Source organism: Procambarus clarkii, chromosome 9 (assembly GCF_040958095.1).
Source record: "Procambarus clarkii isolate CNS0578487 chromosome 9, FALCON_Pclarkii_2.0, whole genome shotgun sequence".
Taxonomy (NCBI): domain Eukaryota; kingdom Metazoa; phylum Arthropoda; class Malacostraca; order Decapoda; family Cambaridae; genus Procambarus; species Procambarus clarkii.
In genome coordinates this window covers 28,025,196-28,043,824 of record NC_091158.1, presented here as the reverse complement: position 1 = coordinate 28,043,824, position 18,629 = coordinate 28,025,196, and the positions used below count along the sequence as shown (strand labels likewise).

Sequence of the window (18,629 nt, the reverse complement as noted above, 5' to 3'; positions counted from 1 at the left end):
ACCAGGCATCGTATTGAAACTTTTAAAATATCGAACAATTTGGAGAATTTTGATCCGGGAATTTTCATTAGAAGGTCAGTTGTAACACAAACAGGAAGCAATGGTTTTAAGCTTAACAGGCCACGATGAAGGACTGAGAAAAATAGATTATTTTTCAACCCACAGGATATTAATCCATGGAACCGCCTACCCGCCGAGGCCGTAAATGCCAAAATGAATAAGGTACAGCTGGAAAAGATCATCAAGGCAAATGGGGATGGTGGACCTTCTGTCTTTCTTTCTCTTATTAAAAAAAATAATTGTATAATGTGTGGTTGGTCGGCATGGAGAGAAGCTCAGTGGTACGAAATTCTAAAAAAAAAATAGCTACCGCCCACCAGCTGTGTTGCTGGTGGGCGATGCCAAATATCGTTGTGGGGATATGAATGTAGCACTGGCATGCTATTCCCTTTTGAATTCTGGCTATCCCGACCAGCCCATGTTCATCCCGTACCCCAGACCATTCCTTCTGCTAATTTGGGTGAGATTAGCTCCAACTCTGAACAGACAGACATTTTTTATTATAGTATAAATATATAATATTATAAAGATATGAAACTAATTTGTGTGTTCAAAGAAATAATTTTTTCTGATGACAAAGAAGTCTTTTGACGTCTGAACAAATATTTCACTCGTCCAGAATTGAACTGGGAAGAATCGGGTGGAGAGGATTGTGAATAATTAATTATATTACTTAAATCCTTTAACTTACACATAGCTCAAGCAGCCTAAGTTCGTCCCATAACTTAGACCATTTCCCCTACAAATTTGGGTAAGGCTAATACCAAGCATGTGGCCTCCAATTTTGAGCAGACAGCCACATTCTCTTATAGTATAGATATTGAGTTTTTCAGCCTTCATTAACTTCTAATTTTTATTTCAGAAACGTAATCTTTTCACAGGCGACAATGTTGAGGATGGTTACTTCGGCGCACCCAGAGACTTCCCCTCTGTCTGGGGAAGTCAGTAGGCAGCAGCAGAGGCAGTGGGACATTTTGGCGAGGATCAGCCTGGCCATCACTGGGAGGCTGGAACATGCCTTCTACCGCTACGGCAAACTTATCTCTAGGACACCATTTCTTGTCATCTTCTTTTGCCTGGTCATCACTGCCATCTGTTGCATTGGAATCATCAGGTTTGAAATAGAGACACGTCCCTTCAAGCTCTGGATACCAAATAATTCCGAATTTATCCGAATCATGGAGTGGCAAGAAGAAAACTTTCAGTCAGATCTAAGAGTTAACGTTGTCATCTATGAAGTCGAAAATGTTTTGGATAAGTCTGTTCTACTGGAGATGTTAAGAGTTCACGAGGCGGTTGAGAACACCAAGACCAAGTCGGCAACTTGGGAGAGTGTGTGTGCCAAGGTTCCCACATTGTCTATAGCTTCGTTTGGAAGGCAGAAACGAGACGTTATGGAAGACGATGGTTCGAGTTTGAGCATCAATCTGATCCCCGAAGCACCTCAGATAGTTGGCAAGAGACGTGCAAGACAAATTAATGATAACAAAGACAATGATCTAGATTGGAGTTTAGTACTACCTAGGTATGCTTACTGTGAATTCTTAGAGTCTATGGATGAAGTATGTTTGGAAAACAGCATCTTGGAAGTATTTGGTTACGACCGTGACTTCATCACCTCCCTCGATCAACAACAAATAATAAGAACAATTAATACCGTCAACACAAGTGTAGTCACCGGTTTCCCGATAAATATTACACAATTTCTGGGCGCGGCTGAGAGAGACGGAGCGGGACACGTTGTTAAAGCTGGAGCCTCCAGACATACTTGGTTCACCAAGATCAACCGCACAGCTATTGCAAGAGGACATTACATAAACGATGCTGGAACTGGAACACAAGTGGATATTGATACTTATGAATGGGAGCAAGAGTTTATCAACAACATTTTAAACAGTTCAGAACATCCCCAAAATGTTTCCGTTTACGTGATGGCGTCAACTAGTTTTGGGACGGTGAGTGGCGACAATATTCAGAGTGATCTCCAGTATTTAAGTCTTGGCTTTGGTATTGTCTTCATTTACGCAGTTGTTATGCTTGGTAAATTTAACATGGTGGAGCAGAGACCAATACTCTCACTATTAGGGTTATCTTGTGTGGGTCTGGCTGTGGGCGTCTCTTTTGGCATATGTTCAGCCTTCAATATTACCTACGGACCTGTGAACAGCATTCTTCCATTCTTGTTGCTTGGACTAGGCATCGATGACATGTTTGTGATTATGCAGGCGTGGAACAACCTGTCGCCACAGGAGATGAAGGAGGGGCTGAGTGAGCGCGTTGGTTGTGCCCTTAAACATGCTGGAGTCTCCATCACCGTCACCTCCGTCACCGACTTCGTTGCCTTCGCTGTTGGCAGTACAACTGCACTGCCAGCTCTTAGGTCCTTCTGTCTCTACGCTGCTCTTGGTATTGCTTCCGTTTATTTCTTCCAGTCTACTTTTTTTGTAGCCTGTCTGTGTATAGATCAGAAGCGCCTGGAAGACCGCCGTCACGGGTTACTGTGCTGCTGGAAACTCAACAAGTGGACACCAAACCGCTGCAGCCAGACAGACCTGTGCCAGACTTTCTTCACCAATGTGTACGCCAAGATACTCTTCTTACTACCAGTGAAGATCTTCGTGATTGTAGCTACAGTCGTTCTAGCTTGTGTATCTGCCTGGGGACTCTCAAACCTGCGGCAAGAATTTGATCCTATCTGGTTCCTTCCACAAAATTCCTACCTTTATAAATTCTTCATTAAACTAAATTATTATTATCCATCTTCTGGAGCAGAAGGTTCAGTGTTCTTTGCCAATATCAGTTTATTTACGGAATTGTCAAATATTGACACAATGACTAAACGGTTGAAGGAAACTGAGAGTATAGTAGAAGTTGAGAGTTGGTACGACAAATACAAAGTGTACTGGAAAAAACAAGGTTATGAGGTGCCTGATCCAGCACAGTCCGAGGAAGAGTTTCTGGATCAGCTGAGCCAGTTCCTGTTCTCTCCCAGCGGGTCGCCATACAGGAATAGGAACTTCCGTTTCTCATCTGCACTCAACTGCACTCAAAAAGCCCCCTCTGTAGTGGCTTCCAGCATTGACTACAGACATACACTAATGTCTACATCAAGGCAAGAAATAAAAGCCATGGAAAGTGTTAAAACTGTAGTGCGTAAGATGAATGCCACCGGATACGTGCGAGCTTGGTCAAGATCTTATGGAGAATGGGAAACAAACCAGGTGATCGAAGAGGAACTGTACCGAAACATGGGTGTTGCCCTGGTTGTGGTGTTGGTGGTGACTCTCCTGCTCATGGTGAGCGTAGTCACCAGCGTCTTGGTGCTCGTGTGTGTCTTGGCCACGCTGGTGGACGTGGGGGCCCTCATGCACTGGTGGGGCCTCACCATTGACACCGTCTCCTGCATTGATCTGGTCCTGGCCGTCGGGCTCTGCGTTGACTACGCCGCCCATGTTGGCCACACCTTCATGACCAAACACGGCACTAGAGATCAGAGAGCCAGGCAGACCGTGGCCACCATCGGCCCGGCTGTTCTCAACGGCGGCTTCACCACCTTCCTCGCGTTCGTCTTCCTCGTTAACTCCACCTCTCACGTCTTCTTGTCCTTCTTCAAGGTAAGCTTCCATCTTTCTCTTATTGGACGCATACACTAGCACATTGAATTCACACTGACATGCTTGACAATCACTGACATACAAACTGGAATATTAGCAACACCCATTAACATATGGGACATACTGACATATTGAACACATACTCTTCCAAATTGGACCTGCAGATTGGCATATTAACACATATTCTGACAACTTAGACACTGAAACTGAATGCACAACACTGACTATGGGGAAGCTATCATAAATTGGGTAAGAGCTTGGTTACATGAAGGTAACAATGAGTTAGTATAAACAGAATTAAGTTGGAGTGTGAAACCGTTGTAAGTGGAGTGCCTCACGGCTCTGACGTTATATATGACTGAACTGCAATATTTATAGATTAAAAGATGTTTCACAAAAAAGACAGAACATAATTTAGAAGAAACAAAATCGGTTCAAGACAATCTAGATTCCAGACAGGCTTTTGAAATGGACGAAAGAAGCAGTTTAATGCTGAAAATTGTCGGGTTCAGAGGTAGGTAATGATGTCACTAGATATCAGCTTGTCAGTGTAGAAATTGCAAAGTCTGAATTCGAAAATGGTCTGACAGTCAGGATTAGTTGGGATATAATGCCAAAATATAATAATGAATAAATTTCCGAAAATTAAGAAAATAGCATACAGGGATTTATTTCCAGAAGAGTTATCAATAAAACACTTAGTGTTATTCTTCAGCTATATATTGCTCCCGTCGGGCCCCATTTAAATTATCAGTTCAGTTTTGGTCGTCAAACTGTAGAATAAACAGATTAACTAGAACGAGTTCATAGATGGATGACAAAGTCAATCCCGGAATTAGAAACCTTTCATATAAAATGAAAATAAAAAGGGATGACTTCCACGTTCTATATATGGATAGAGGGCATAAATGGGATAGGTTTAGATTCAGGAAATGTCTGGTTAAATACTGGTTTGGAAATAGAATAACTGATCTATTAAACAAATTACCAGGTAACATACTAAAGGTGAGATCGCCGAAATATTTCTTGCGAAGATTTTATATATATATATATATATATATATATATATATATATATATATATATATATATATATATATATACAACTTTAGAACACTTTCCCACCAGGAGACTCGAACCCTAGCCAGCACAGAAGCCTTCCAGCAACTGGCATAACAGGTACGCCTTAACCCTCTGCACCACCACTCAGACCCTTAAAAGAGATGGTAATTTCGGAGTATTTAAATCCCCCAAAGATCAACACCTCCCAAGAGCACCAGAGCAAGTGAGGGGTCATTTAGACGTTAATTTCATCAAGTCCCTGTTAATATGGGAAGACACAGTGTCTCTGCTTAAGGCACAACTCTCCTAAACACGAGAGTTAAGTATACAACTTTAGAACACTTTCCCACCAGGAGACTCGAACCCTAGCCAGCACAGAAGCCTTCCAGCAACTGGCATAACAGGTACGCCTTAACCCTCTGCACCACCACTCAGACCCTTAAAAGAGATGGTAATTTCGGAGTATTTAAATCCCCCAAAGATCAACACCTCCCAAGAGCAAGTGAGGGGTCATTTAGACGTTAATTTCATCAAGTCCCTGTTAATATGGGAAGACACAGTGTCTCTGCTTAAGGCACAACTCTCCTAAACACGAGAGTTAAGTATACAACTTTAGAACACTTTCCCACCAGGAGACTCGAACCCTAGCCAGCACAGAAGCCTTCCAGCAACTGGCATAACAGGTACGCCTTAACCCTCTGCACCACCACTCAGACCCTTAAAAGAGATGGTAATTTCGGAGTATTTAAATCCCCCAAAGATCAACACCTCCCAAGAGCACCAGAGCAAGTGAGGGGTCATTTAGACGTTAATTTCATCAAGTCCCTGTTAATATGGGAAGACACAGTGTCTCTGCTTAAGGCACAACTCTCCTAAACACGAGAGTTAAGTATACAACTTTAGAACACTTTCCCACCAGGAGACTCGAACCCTAGCCAGCACAGAAGCCTTCCAGCAACTGGCATAACAGGTACGCCTTAACCCTCTGCACCACCACTCAGACCCTTAAAAGAGATGGTAATTTCGGAGTATTTAAATCCCCCAAAGATCAACACCTCCCAAGAGCACCAGAGCAAGTGAGGGGTCATTTAGACGTTAATTTCATCAAGTCCCTGTTAATATGGGAAGACACAGTGTCTCTGCTTAAGGCACAACTCTCCTAAACACGAGAGTTAAGTATACAACTTTAGAACACTTTCCCACCAGGAGACTCGAACCCTAGCCAGCACAGAAGCCTTCCAGCAACTGGCATAACAGGTACGCCTTAACCCTCTGCACCACCACTCAGACCCTTAAAAGAGATGGTAATTTCGGAGTATTTAAATCCCCCAAAGATCAACACCTCCCAAGAGCACCAGAGCAAGTGAGGGGTCATTTAGACGTTAATTTCATCAAGTCCCTGTTAATATGGGAAGACACAGTGTCTCTGCTTAAGGCACAACTCTCCTAAACACGAGAGTTAAGTATACAACTTTAGAACACTTTCCCACCAGGAGACTCGAACCCTAGCCAGCACAGAAGCCTTCCAGCAACTGGCATAACAGGTACGCCTTAACCCTCTGCACCACCACTCAGACCCTTAAAAGAGATGGTAATTTCGGAGTATTTAAATCCCCCAAAGATCAACACCTCCCAAGAGCAAGTGAGGGGTCATTTAGACGTTAATTTCATCAAGTCCCTGTTAATATGGGAAGACACAGTGTCTCTGCTTAAGGCACAACTCTCCTAAACACGAGAGTTAAGTATACAACTTTAGAACACTTTCCCACCAGGAGACTCGAACCCTAGCCAGCACAGAAGCCTTCCAGCAACTGGCATAACAGGTACGCCTTAACCCTCTGCACCACCACTCAGACCCTTAAAAGAGATGGTAATTTCGGAGTATTTAAATCCCCCAAAGATCAACACCTCCCAAGAGCACCAGAGCAAGTGAGGGGTCATTTAGACGTTAATTTCATCAAGTCCCTGTTAATATGGGAAGACACAGTGTCTCTGCTTAAGGCACAACTCTCCTAAACACGAGAGTTAAGTATACAACTTTAGAACACTTTCCCACCAGGAGACTCGAACCCTAGCCAGCACAGAAGCCTTCCAGCAACTGGCATAACAGGTACGCCTTAACCCTCTGCACCACCACTCAGACCCTTAAAAGAGATGGTAATTTCGGAGTATTTAAATCCCCCAAAGATCAACACCTCCCAAGAGCACCAGAGCAAGTGAGGGGTCATTTAGACGTTAATTTCATCAAGTCCCTGTTAATATGGGAAGACACAGTGTCTCTGCTTAAGGCACAACTCTCCTAAACACGAGAGTTAAGTATACAACTTTAGAACACTTTCCCACCAGGAGACTCGAACCCTAGCCAGCACAGAAGCCTTCCAGCAACTGGCATAACAGGTATGCCTTAACCCTCTGCACCACCACTCAGACCCTTAAAAGAGATGGTAATTTCGGAGTATTTAAATCCCCCAAAGATCAACACCTCCCAAGAGCACCAGAGCAAGTGAGGGGTCATTTAGACGTTAATTTCATCAAGTCCCTGTTAATATGGGAAGACACAGTGTCTCTGCTTAAGGCACAACTCTCCTAAACACGAGAGTTAAGTATACAACTTTAGAACACTTTCCCACCAGGAGACTCGAACCCTAGCCAGCACAGAAGCCTTCCAGCAACTGGCATAACAGGTACGCCTTAACCCTCTGCACCACCACTCAGACCCTTAAAAGAGATGGTAATTTCGGAGTATTTAAATCCCCCAAAGATCAACACCTCCCAAGAGCACCAGAGCAAGTGAGGGGTCATTTAGACGTTAATTTCATCAAGTCCCTGTTAATATGGGAAGACACAGTGTCTCTGCTTAAGGCACAACTCTCCTAAACACGAGAGTTAAGTATACAACTTTAGAACACTTTCCCACCAGGAGACTCGAACCCTAGCCAGCACAGAAGCCTTCCAGCAACTGGCATAACAGGTACGCCTTAACCCTCTGCACCACCACTCAGACCCTTAAAAGAGATGGTAATTTCGGAGTATTTAAATCCCCCAAAGATCAACACCTCCCAAGAGCACCAGAGCAAGTGAGGGGTCATTTAGACGTTAATTTCATCAAGTCCCTGTTAATATGGGAAGACACAGTGTCTCTGCTTAAGGCAGAGACACTGTGTCTCTGCCTTAAGCCAGACATTAACAGGGACTTGATGAAATTAACGTCTAAATGACCCCTCACTTGCTCTGGTGCTCTTGGGAGGTGTTGATCTTTGGGGGATTTAAATACTCCAAAATTACCATCTCTTTTAAGGGTCTGAGTGGTGGTGCAGAGGGTTAAGGCGTACCTGTTATGCCAGTTGCTGGAAGGCTTCTGTGCTGGCTAGGGTTCGAGTCTCCTGGTGGGAAAGTGTTCTAAAGTTGTATACTTAACTCTCGTGTTTAGGAGAGTTGTGCCTTAAGCAGAGACACTGTGTCTTCCCATATTAACAGGGACTTGATGAAATTAACGTCTAAATGACCCCTCACTTGCTCTGGTGCTCTTGGGAGGTGTTGATCTTTGGGGGATTTAAATACTCCGAAATTACCATCTCTTTTAAGGGTCTGAGTGGTGGTGCAGAGGGTTAAGGCGTACCTGTTATGCCAGTTGCTGGAAGGCTTCTGTGCTGGCTAGGGTTCGAGTCTCCTGGTGGGAAAGTGTTCTAAAGTTGTATACTTAACTCTCGTGTTTAGGAGAGTTGTGCCTTAAGCAGAGACACTGTGTCTTCCCATATTAACAGGGACTTGATGAAATTAACGTCTAAATGACCCCTCACTTGCTCTGGTGCTCTTGGGAGGTGTTGATCTTTGGGGGATTTAAATACTCCGAAATTACCATCTCTTTTAAGGGTCTGAGTGGTGGTGCAGAGGGTTAAGGCGTACCTGTTATGCCAGTTGCTGGAAGGCTTCTGTGCTGGCTAGGGTTCGAGTCTCCTGGTGGGAAAGTGTTCTAAAGTTGTATACTTAACTCTCGTGTTTAGGAGAGTTGTGCCTTAAGCAGAGACACTGTGTCTTCCCATATTAACAGGGACTTGATGAAATTAACGTCTAAATGACCCCTCACTTGCTCTGGTGCTCTTGGGAGGTGTTGATCTTTGGGGGATTTAAATACTCCGAAATTACCATCTCTTTTAAGGGTCTGAGTGGTGGTGCAGAGGGTTAAGGCGTACCTGTTATGCCAGTTGCTGGAAGGCTTCTGTGCTGGCTAGGGTTCGAGTCTCCTGGTGGGAAAGTGTTCTAAAGTTGTATACTTAACTCTCGTGTTTAGGAGAGTTGTGCCTTAAGCAGAGACACTGTGTCTTCCCATATTAACAGGGACTTGATGAAATTAACGTCTAAATGACCCCTCACTTGCTCTGGTGCTCTTGGGAGGTGTTGATCTTTGGGGGATTTAAATACTCCGAAATTACCATCTCTTTTAAGGGTCTGAGTGGTGGTGCAGAGGGTTAAGGCGTACCTGTTATGCCAGTTGCTGGAAGGCTTCTGTGCTGGCTAGGGTTCGAGTCTCCTGGTGGGAAAGTGTTCTAAAGTTGTATACTTAACTCTCGTGTTTAGGAGAGTTGTGCCTTAAGCAGAGACACTGTGTCTTCCCATATTAACAGGGACTTGATGAAATTAACGTCTAAATGACCCCTCACTTGCTCTGGTGCTCTTGGGAGGTGTTGATCTTTGGGGGATTTAAATACTCCGAAATTACCATCTCTTTTAAGGGTCTGAGTGGTGGTGCAGAGGGTTAAGGCGTACCTGTTATGCCAGTTGCTGGAAGGCTTCTGTGCTGGCTAGGGTTCGAGTCTCCTGGTGGGAAAGTGTTCTAAAGTTGTATACTTAACTCTCGTGTTTAGGAGAGTTGTGCCTTAAGCAGAGACACTGTGTCTTCCCATATTAACAGGGACTTGATGAAATTAACGTCTAAATGACCCCTCACTTGCTCTGGTGCTCTTGGGAGGTGTTGATCTTTGGGGGATTTAAATACTCCGAAATTACCATCTCTTTTAAGGGTCTGAGTGGTGGTGCAGAGGGTTAAGGCGTACCTGTTATGCCAGTTACTGGAAGGCTTCTGTGCTGGCTAGGGTTCGAGTCTCCTGGTGGGAAAGTGTTCTAAAGTTGTATACTTAACTCTCGTGTTTAGGAGAGTTGTGCCTTAAGCAGAGACACTGTGTCTTCCCATATTAACAGGGACTTGATGAAATTAACGTCTAAATGACCCCTCACTTGCTCTGGTGCTCTTGGGAGGTGTTGATCTTTGGGGGATTTAAATACTCCGAAATTACCATCTCTTTTAAGGGTCTGAGTGGTGGTGCAGAGGGTTAAGGCGTACCTGTTATGCCAGTTGCTGGAAGGCTTCTGTGCTGGCTAGGGTTCGAGTCTCCTGGTGGGAAAGTGTTCTAAAGTTGTATACTTAACTCTCGTGTTTAGGAGAGTTGTGCCTTATATATATATATATATATGTTGTACCTAGTAGCCAGAATGCACTTCTCAGCCTACTATGCAAGGCCCGATTTGCCTAATAAGCCAAGTTTTCATGAAATAATTGTTTTTCGACTACCTAACCTAACTTTTTCGGCTACCTAACCCAACCTAACCTATAAAGATAGGTTAGGTTAGGTTAGGTAGGGTTGGTTAGGTTGGGTCATATATCTACGTTAATTTTAACTCCAATAAAAAAAATTGACCTCATATATAATGAAATGGGTAGCTTTATCATTTCATAAGAAAGAAATTAGAGAAAATATATTAATTCCGGAAAACTTGGCTTATTAGGCAAATCGGGCCTTGCATAGTAGGCCGAGTACGACGTTTTGGCTACTAGGTACAACATATATATATATATATATATATATATATATATATATATATATATATATATATATATATATATATATATATATATATATATATATATATATATATATATATATATAACTGAAAACTCACACCCCAGAAGTGACTCGAACCCATACTCCCACAACTGGTATGTACAGGGACGCCTTAATCCGCTTGACCATCATGACCGGACAAAAGGAAGTGATAGCCGAGGCTATATGAACCACTTCCCCGCCGGCACTCGGATGGTAATCTTGGGCATAGCATTTTATCAAATCACCTCATTCTTTGGGGCACACGTGAGGAACACAAATGCAAACAAGCCTGAATGGTCCCCAGGACTATATACAACTGAAAACTCACACCCCAGAAGTGACTCGAACCCATACTCCCACAACTGGTATGTACAGGGACGCCTTAATCCGCTTGACCATCACGACCGGACAAAAGGAAGTGATAGCCGAGGCTATATGAACCACTTCCCCGCCGGCACTCGGATGGTAATCTTGGGCATAGCATTTTATCAAATCACCTCATTCTTTGGGGCACACGTGAGGAACACAAATGCAAACAAGCCTGAATGGTCCCCAGGACTATATACAACTGAAAACTCACACCCCAGAAGTGACTCGAACCCATACTCCCACAACTGGTATGTACAGGGACGCCTTAATCCGCTTGACCATCACGACCGGACAAAAGGAAGTGATAGCCGAGGCTATATGAACCACTTCCCCGCCGGCACTCGGATGGTAATCTTGGGCATAGCATTTTATCAAATCACCTCATTCTTTGGGGCACACGTGAGGAACACAAATGCAAACAAGCCTGAATGGTCCCCAGGACTATATACAACTGAAAACTCACACCCCAGAAGTGACTCGAACCCATACTCCCACAACTGGTATGTACAGGGACGCCTTAATCCGCTTGACCATCACGACCGGACAAAAGGAAGTGATAGCCGAGGCTATATGAACCACTTCCCCGCCGGCACTCGGATGGTAATCTTGGGCATAGCATTTTATCAAATCACCTCATTCTTTGGGGCACACGTGAGGAACACAAATGCAAACAAGCCTGAATGGTCCCCAGGACTATATACAACTGAAAACTCACACCCCAGAAGTGACTCGAACCCATACTCCCACAACTGGTATGTACAGGGACGCCTTAATCCGCTTGACCATCACGACCGGACAAAAGGAAGTGATAGCCGAGGCTATATGAACCACTTCCCCGCCGGCACTCGGATGGTAATCTTGGGCATAGCATTTTATCAAATCACCTCATTCTTTGGGGCACACGTGAGGAACACAAATGCAAACAAGCCTGAATGGTCCCCAGGACTATATACAACTGAAAACTATATACAACTGAAAACGGTCGTGATGGTCAAGCGGATTAAGGTGTCCCTGTACATACTAGTTGCGTTGCTCCTGGCAGTATGGGTTCGAGTTACTTCTGGGGTGTGAGTTTTCAGTTATATATATATATATATATATATATATATATATATATATATATATATATATATATATATATATATATATATATATATATATATATATGGGTCCCTACACTTGGGTCCCTATGGGACAGTATGGTGCTTCTGTAATTGCTTCGATTCTTTCCTCCTTCCGCAATAAGTTCTGCTTGTAAGGTATCTTTCGTAGTGACCTTCTTGTCACTACCAAAGTGACAAGACTACTACTATCTTGATCTTGTCTTGTCAATTGTCACTGTTTCCTACACTAAGGAAACGAACATAGGAATGTGCCTAAATGACAAAAGCGACTGCCCAGACAGGTACAAGAAGAGTGTTATTAACGCATATGTCGACCGTGCTCTCAGCCACAGCTCAGAATGGAAGCAAGTCGACGAAGAACTCTATAGGGTAAGGCAGGTCCTAGTCAACAACGGCTTCTCCAATGGTTTCGTCGATTCATCATAAGAAGGAAAGTGAAACGCCATGCAACCTCTGAAGAGACAACCAACACAACACCTATACCCCCTATTAGACTATTTTACAGGAACTTCGTTTCCACAGCTCATAAATCGGAGGAAAGGGTCCTGAAAGATATTGTTAATAGAAACGTTATCCCTACAGACAAAAATAAGAGGATACAACTGACGATTTACTATAAAACCAGAAAAACAGCCAGCCTACTCATGAGAAACTCTCCAGACACAAAACAGAACGCTTTAAAAGAGACCAACGTCGTCTATGCCTTCAAATGCCCTCTTGGGGACTGTAAGCTCCAAAAAACCCAGTATATAGGCAAGACAACAACATCTCTTTCTAGGCGTTTAACGATGCATAAGCAACAGGGCTCCATTAAGGAACATAATGGAACTAATATATATATATATATTAGTATATTTTAGTAGCAGTCTTTCCTGTAGACATATATTATTAAATATGACACAAAAGAAGGTCACTACCAAAGATACCTTACAAGCAGAACTTATTGCAGAAGGAGGAAAGAATCGAGGCAATTACAGAAGCACCATACTGTCCCCCGAGCTCAAAGCGGCAGCTAAAAGCCTTCGTGAGAACAAGGAGATAGTTGTCAGGAGAGGTGACAAGTCGCCAATATATGTCATTCTTAAAAAAGACGAATATCTGGCGAAAATGAACATCATACTCTCTGACCAAACTAAGTTCCAAAGGGTAACGAAGGACACTACAGCCGAATTAAAAGCAAAGGTCAACAAACTGATCGAAACTGTGAACGCCAAGAAATCCGGACTACACCTGCCAAAGATCATTGGGGAATATAAACCTGGATATGCGTATGGAAATGTCAAGACACACAAGCCTGGAAACCCACTTCGGCCAATCATTAGCCAGATACCCACACCCACGTACAGACTGGCGAAGCGACTCAACGGCCTGCTGACTCCTTATGTTCCTTGCGCCTTCAGCCTGAAGTCTCCAAAGGAATTTGTTGACTTACTGCGGGGCACACGGGCCACAGGGATAAGAGCCTCGTTGGACGTAGAATCGCTGTTTACCAACGTACCTGTGGACGAGACAATCGGGATGATAGCCGACAGAGTGTATCGTGATCCAGCCTGTACTCCTCTTGACATACCAGAAAATATTCTGAGGAAACTACTCCAAGCTTGTACTAAAGAGGCACCCTTCTTGAGCCCGGATGGGCACATGTATAAGCAAGTAGATGGGGTCGCCATGGGTTCTCCCCTAGGTGTCCTGTTTGCAAACTTCTACATGGGTACCATCGAGCAAAAAGTCTTAGTCGACATGAACTTGAAACCGGCCATATACTGCAGGTATGTTGACGACATTTTTACACAGGTACCTGATGTCAGACATCTGCAGGAGCTGAAGGAGGCATTTGAGCAGAGTTCCGTACTGCGTTTCACTTACGAGATGGAAAAGGATGGGAAGCTGCCCTTTCTAGATGTAACAGTCATGGAAAAGAGCGGAGGTTTCCACACTGCAGTCTACACTAAGGAAACGAACATAGGAATGTGCCTAAATGCCAACAGCGACTGCCCAGACAGGTACAAGAGGAGTGTTGTTAACGCATATGTCGACCGTGCTCTCAGCCACAGCTCAGAATGGAAGCAAGTCGACGAAGAACTCTGTAGGGTAAGGCAGGTCCTAGTCAACAACGGCTTCTCCAATGGTTTCGTCGAAGACATCATAAGAAGGAAAGTGAAACGCCATGCAACCTCTGAAGAGACAACTAACACAACACCTATACCCGCTATTAGACTATTTTACAGGAACTTCTTTTCCACAGCTCATAAAACGGAGGAAAGGGTCCTGAAAGATATTGTTAATAGAAACGTTATCCCTACAGACAAAAATCAGAGGATACAACTGACGATTTACTATAAAACCAGAAAAACGGCCAGCCTACTCATGAGAAACTCTCCAGACACAAAACAGAACGCTTTAAAAGAGACTAACGTCGTCTATGCCTTCAAATGCCTTCTTGGGGACTGTAAGCTCCAAAAAACCCAGTATATAGGCAAGACAACAACATCTCTTTCTAGGCGTTTAACGATGCATAAGCAACAGGGCTCCATTAAGGAACATATAATCTCTTCCCACAACCAAACCATCGCCAGAGAAATCCTAGTAAACAACACAGAAATCATCGATAGATACAGCGATAGCAGGCGGCTTGACGTTTGCGAGGCACTACACATCAAGAAGTCAACACCAGCAATCAACAGCCAATTAATGCACAACTATATTCTACCCACCTCAAGACTCCGCTCCAATATAGAAGCATCAAGAAATATGGACCAATAGGCTTTCTACAAACACTTCTATTCAATACCCATTGTTTCGTGTTCTGTCTTGTGTTGATGAAATTAATACCCTATTAATGCCACCTCTTGTTCTGTCTTGTGTTGATGAAATTAATACCCTATTAATGCCACCTCACCCCATCCACCTCACTCAAATGTAGATATAAAATCGGAGATGCGTAAGTTCTATTCAGTTGTGTATTTGTAAACTAAAGTCTTTGAAAATGTAATAAGTTTTACGAAACGTGCTCGTGTCGCGTCAGACTAGAAATAAAAATTAATTTTGGAGAATTGATTTTTGATTTACCTCCAACAGTGAAAAGAAATGTACGAAAGATTGAGAAAATTCGTGTTAGAATTATTAATCTTACTTTTTCGGTCATATTTAGTAATATATATATATATATATATATATATATATATATATATATATATATATATATATATATATATATATATATATATATATATATATATATATATATATATATATATATATATATATATATATATATATATATATATATATATATATATATATATATATATATTCTAAGAACTACTCAGAAATAAAAAAAATATAAAATTCTTTCTGTCCAAACAATAATACAACTACATCTTATATTTCAGATATTTGTAGGAGTGTGTCTGTATGGAGTATACCATGGACTGGTGTTCCTGCCGGTGTTGCTGTCTATGGTGGGGCCCGCCCCCAACACCACCCTCACGCCCCGCACACACCCTCAGGTGGGGCCCGCCCCTAACACTACCCACACGCCCCGCACACACCCTCAGGTGGGGCCCGCCCCCAACACCACCCACACGCCCCGCACACACCCTCAGGTGGGGCCCGCCCCCAACACCACCCACACGCCCCGCACACACCCTCAGGTGGGGCCCGCCCCTAACACCACCCACACGCCCCCCACACACCCTCACCCACCAGCGAGTAGAACGTTCACAGAGACAACCGCTGGTGCCGGAGATGGTTCAGCGAACAACAGCGGACATGAGCAGTGTGGGAACGATGCCGGGACACACGGCACACCTGATTGTGTTGAAATCGAAACTCAGGGCATAAAACAGACAGGTGGGGTAGGGGATGAAATCGAGGCGACGGCATTCAGCAGACCCTAGTGGTACCGGGAACTAGGCCGGAACATACAGCAGACCTGAGGGGTACCGGGAACTAGGCCGGAACATACAGCAGACCTGAGGGGTACCGGGAACTAGGCCGGAACATACAGCAGACCTGAGGGGTACCGGGAACTAGGCCGGAACATACAGCAGACCTGAGGGGTACCGGGAACTAGGCCGGAACATACAGCAGACCTGAGGGGTACCGGGAACTAGGCCGGAACATACAGCAGACCTGAGGGGTACCGGGAACTAGGCCGGAACATACAGCAGACCTGAGGGGTACCGGGAACTAGGCCGGAACATACAGCAGACCTGAGGGGTACTGGGAACTAGGCCGGAACTTACAGCAGACCTGAGGGGTACTGGGAACTAGGCCGGAACATACAGCAGACCTGAGGGGTACTGGAAACTAGGCCGGAACATACAGCAGACCTGAGGGGTACTGGGAACTAGTCCGGAACATACAGCAGACCTGAGGGGTACTGGGAACTAGGCCGGAACATACAACAGACCTGAGGGGTACTGGGAACTAGGCCGGAACATACAGCAGACCTGAGGGGTACTGGGAACTAGTCCGGAACATACAGCAGACCTGAGGGGTACTGGGAACTAGATTGGAGCATATAACAGACCTAGGGGATACTGGAAAGTTGACTGGGGCATACAGCAGACCTGATGGGTACTGAGAACTCTTCCGGAACATACAGCAGACCTGAGGGGTACTGGGAACTAGTCCGGAACATACAGCAGACCTGATGGGTACTGGGAAGTCGACCGGTGCATTCAGCAGGCCCCTGGCATGTGTCTCAGATCAATGTGGGATTGCAGCTCTGAATTTGGTTATGAAGAAATACCTAACATATTCGAAATTGGAAAGAAATTGCAATATCCAAAATCTTTCTTGGATGTCTCGTTTGGTCAAGCTGAACATACGTTCCACCAGCATACTCCCTTGGCTAAACCGGAACAAAAAAATCGCTTGTTTTACGTATAATGAAGGACTAGCAAAACTTGCCACCCCACCCTTGAAGAGCTTTAATACTGAACTGATGTTCAAAAATTATAATAAAATTAAATCCATTTTAATTAAGAACCCCACCAATCTGCAGCAAGTTGAGTGTATACGATCCCTTGCAATTATTGTGCATTTGTGTACATCGGTCAATCGGGTATTCACGTTTAAAACATCATACTCAACTCGTATGGCCCAGAAATCTAATGCCTTGTATTTACATTCCAGTTTATGTGATCATGTTCTCGACTTGAGAGTGGCAAAACACATTGCTCAGTGCAAGGGTTTTGTTGAGCAAAATTTGATTAAGTCAGCACTGACTAACTAGTGCTACAATAGCCGTAATGTTAACAACGGCATGGACAAATTAGATCAGCATAAGTGCCAATATTGCACGTTGTCATAGGAAGATAAACATCAGTCACAGTCAGCCACGATGTTTCTAAAGTCAACCAACCTGGAACTCTACTGAATTCACTAGGAGGTTCTGGAGGCCCTGAACTGGAGCCCAACCAGGGTTTTACAGTCGACCCAACCCACACTTTGGCCTACAGCAACGGTGTTTACATACTTACGCCTTACTCAGATCACAATGAAATCATAGTGGCGTGAAATATCAATGAATATTATTTTGAGGTCATGGAGTTGCTTTAACCTGAATTCTGGTGATTCCCAGACACCTGCCTTAATTGACTCGGCCACGATGGTCCCAGACACCTGCCTTAACTGACTCGGCCACGATGGTCCCAGACACCTGCCTTAACTGACTCGGCCACCATGGTCCCAGACACCTGCCTTAACTGACTCGGCCACGATGGTACAAAAGTAAACTATCCCGGAACTACCTACGCTCGAATCCAGATCTCGCCAAACAGTACAGGATAATGACGACATCTCTACCAGGTTCTCCTCGCTCACTGCCTTACCCAATGTTCTACTGGCATCCATCCCTATTGTTCCCATCTTTCTTACCTTATATTTGATTATCCCTACATTCTTTCGACCCTTTACCTTACCCAACACAGCTTCGCCTCGTCCCTGTGTATACCTAAGATAAATTTGCACCTTCTGTATTCATTCTTTACCTGAAGGTGTTCCAGAGTGGAACGAAACGTTGTATAAAATAAACCTTTCAATTATCACTAGTTTCTTTACCATAAATTTCGGTAACTTGACTGCTATTCTAAATAGCAGTCAAGCAATAATAGTACAAACTTTGAAGCATGCAAAGCTTTCAATATGTTGAGATTGTATATGCTTTTTGTATACGCTTTCAAGCTACGAGCTCCGGTATATAATCTCCTATCTTATAGTGGAGATATTATAAGATAGAAGATTTGTGCTAAAATCTCGGCGGTGGAGAGAAGGAGGTTCTCTGGAGGCGAACATTGAGCCTGTGCAACATGGTGCAGGATGGCCCTAGGCTAAATGAGCTTGGGTCGGCAACAAGGATCCTGTACCACCTCTATATGGGTTTTCGATGTCCAAGGTCTGGCAATGTTATTTACGAATTTACAATTTAGTTAATCCAATGAATTTTGTATATAGAATTCAGTGGTGTGGATATATATGCAGCAATTGAAGTGAGGTAAGGTGAGAAACAAT

At 43.9% G+C, this 18,629-nt stretch overlaps 1 protein-coding gene across 1 annotated transcript; it reads left to right on the top strand.

Moving 5' to 3' along the window:
* Nucleotides 1–735: 735 nt before the first annotated feature.
* On the top strand, nt 736–18,163 carry LOC123766094 (patched domain-containing protein 3-like). Its single transcript, XM_045754937.2, has 2 exons — nt 736–3,674; nt 15,503–18,163. The coding sequence occupies exons 1-2, from the start codon at nt 948–950 to the stop codon at nt 16,007–16,009; spliced, it is 3,234 nt and encodes a 1,077-aa protein (XP_045610893.2). The 5' UTR covers nt 736–947; the 3' UTR covers nt 16,010–18,163.
* The last annotated feature ends 466 nt before the right edge of the window (nt 18,164–18,629 follow it).

Coding starts and splice junctions, on each gene's coding strand:
- LOC123766094 (XM_045754937.2), top strand. CDS start 948: ATGTTGAGGATGGTTACTTCGGCGCACCCAGAGACTTCCCCTCTGTCT. Junction 3,675..15,502: donor TCTTCTTGTCCTTCTTCAAG/GTAAGCTTCCAT, acceptor CTTATATTTCAG/ATATTTGTAGGAGTGTGTCT.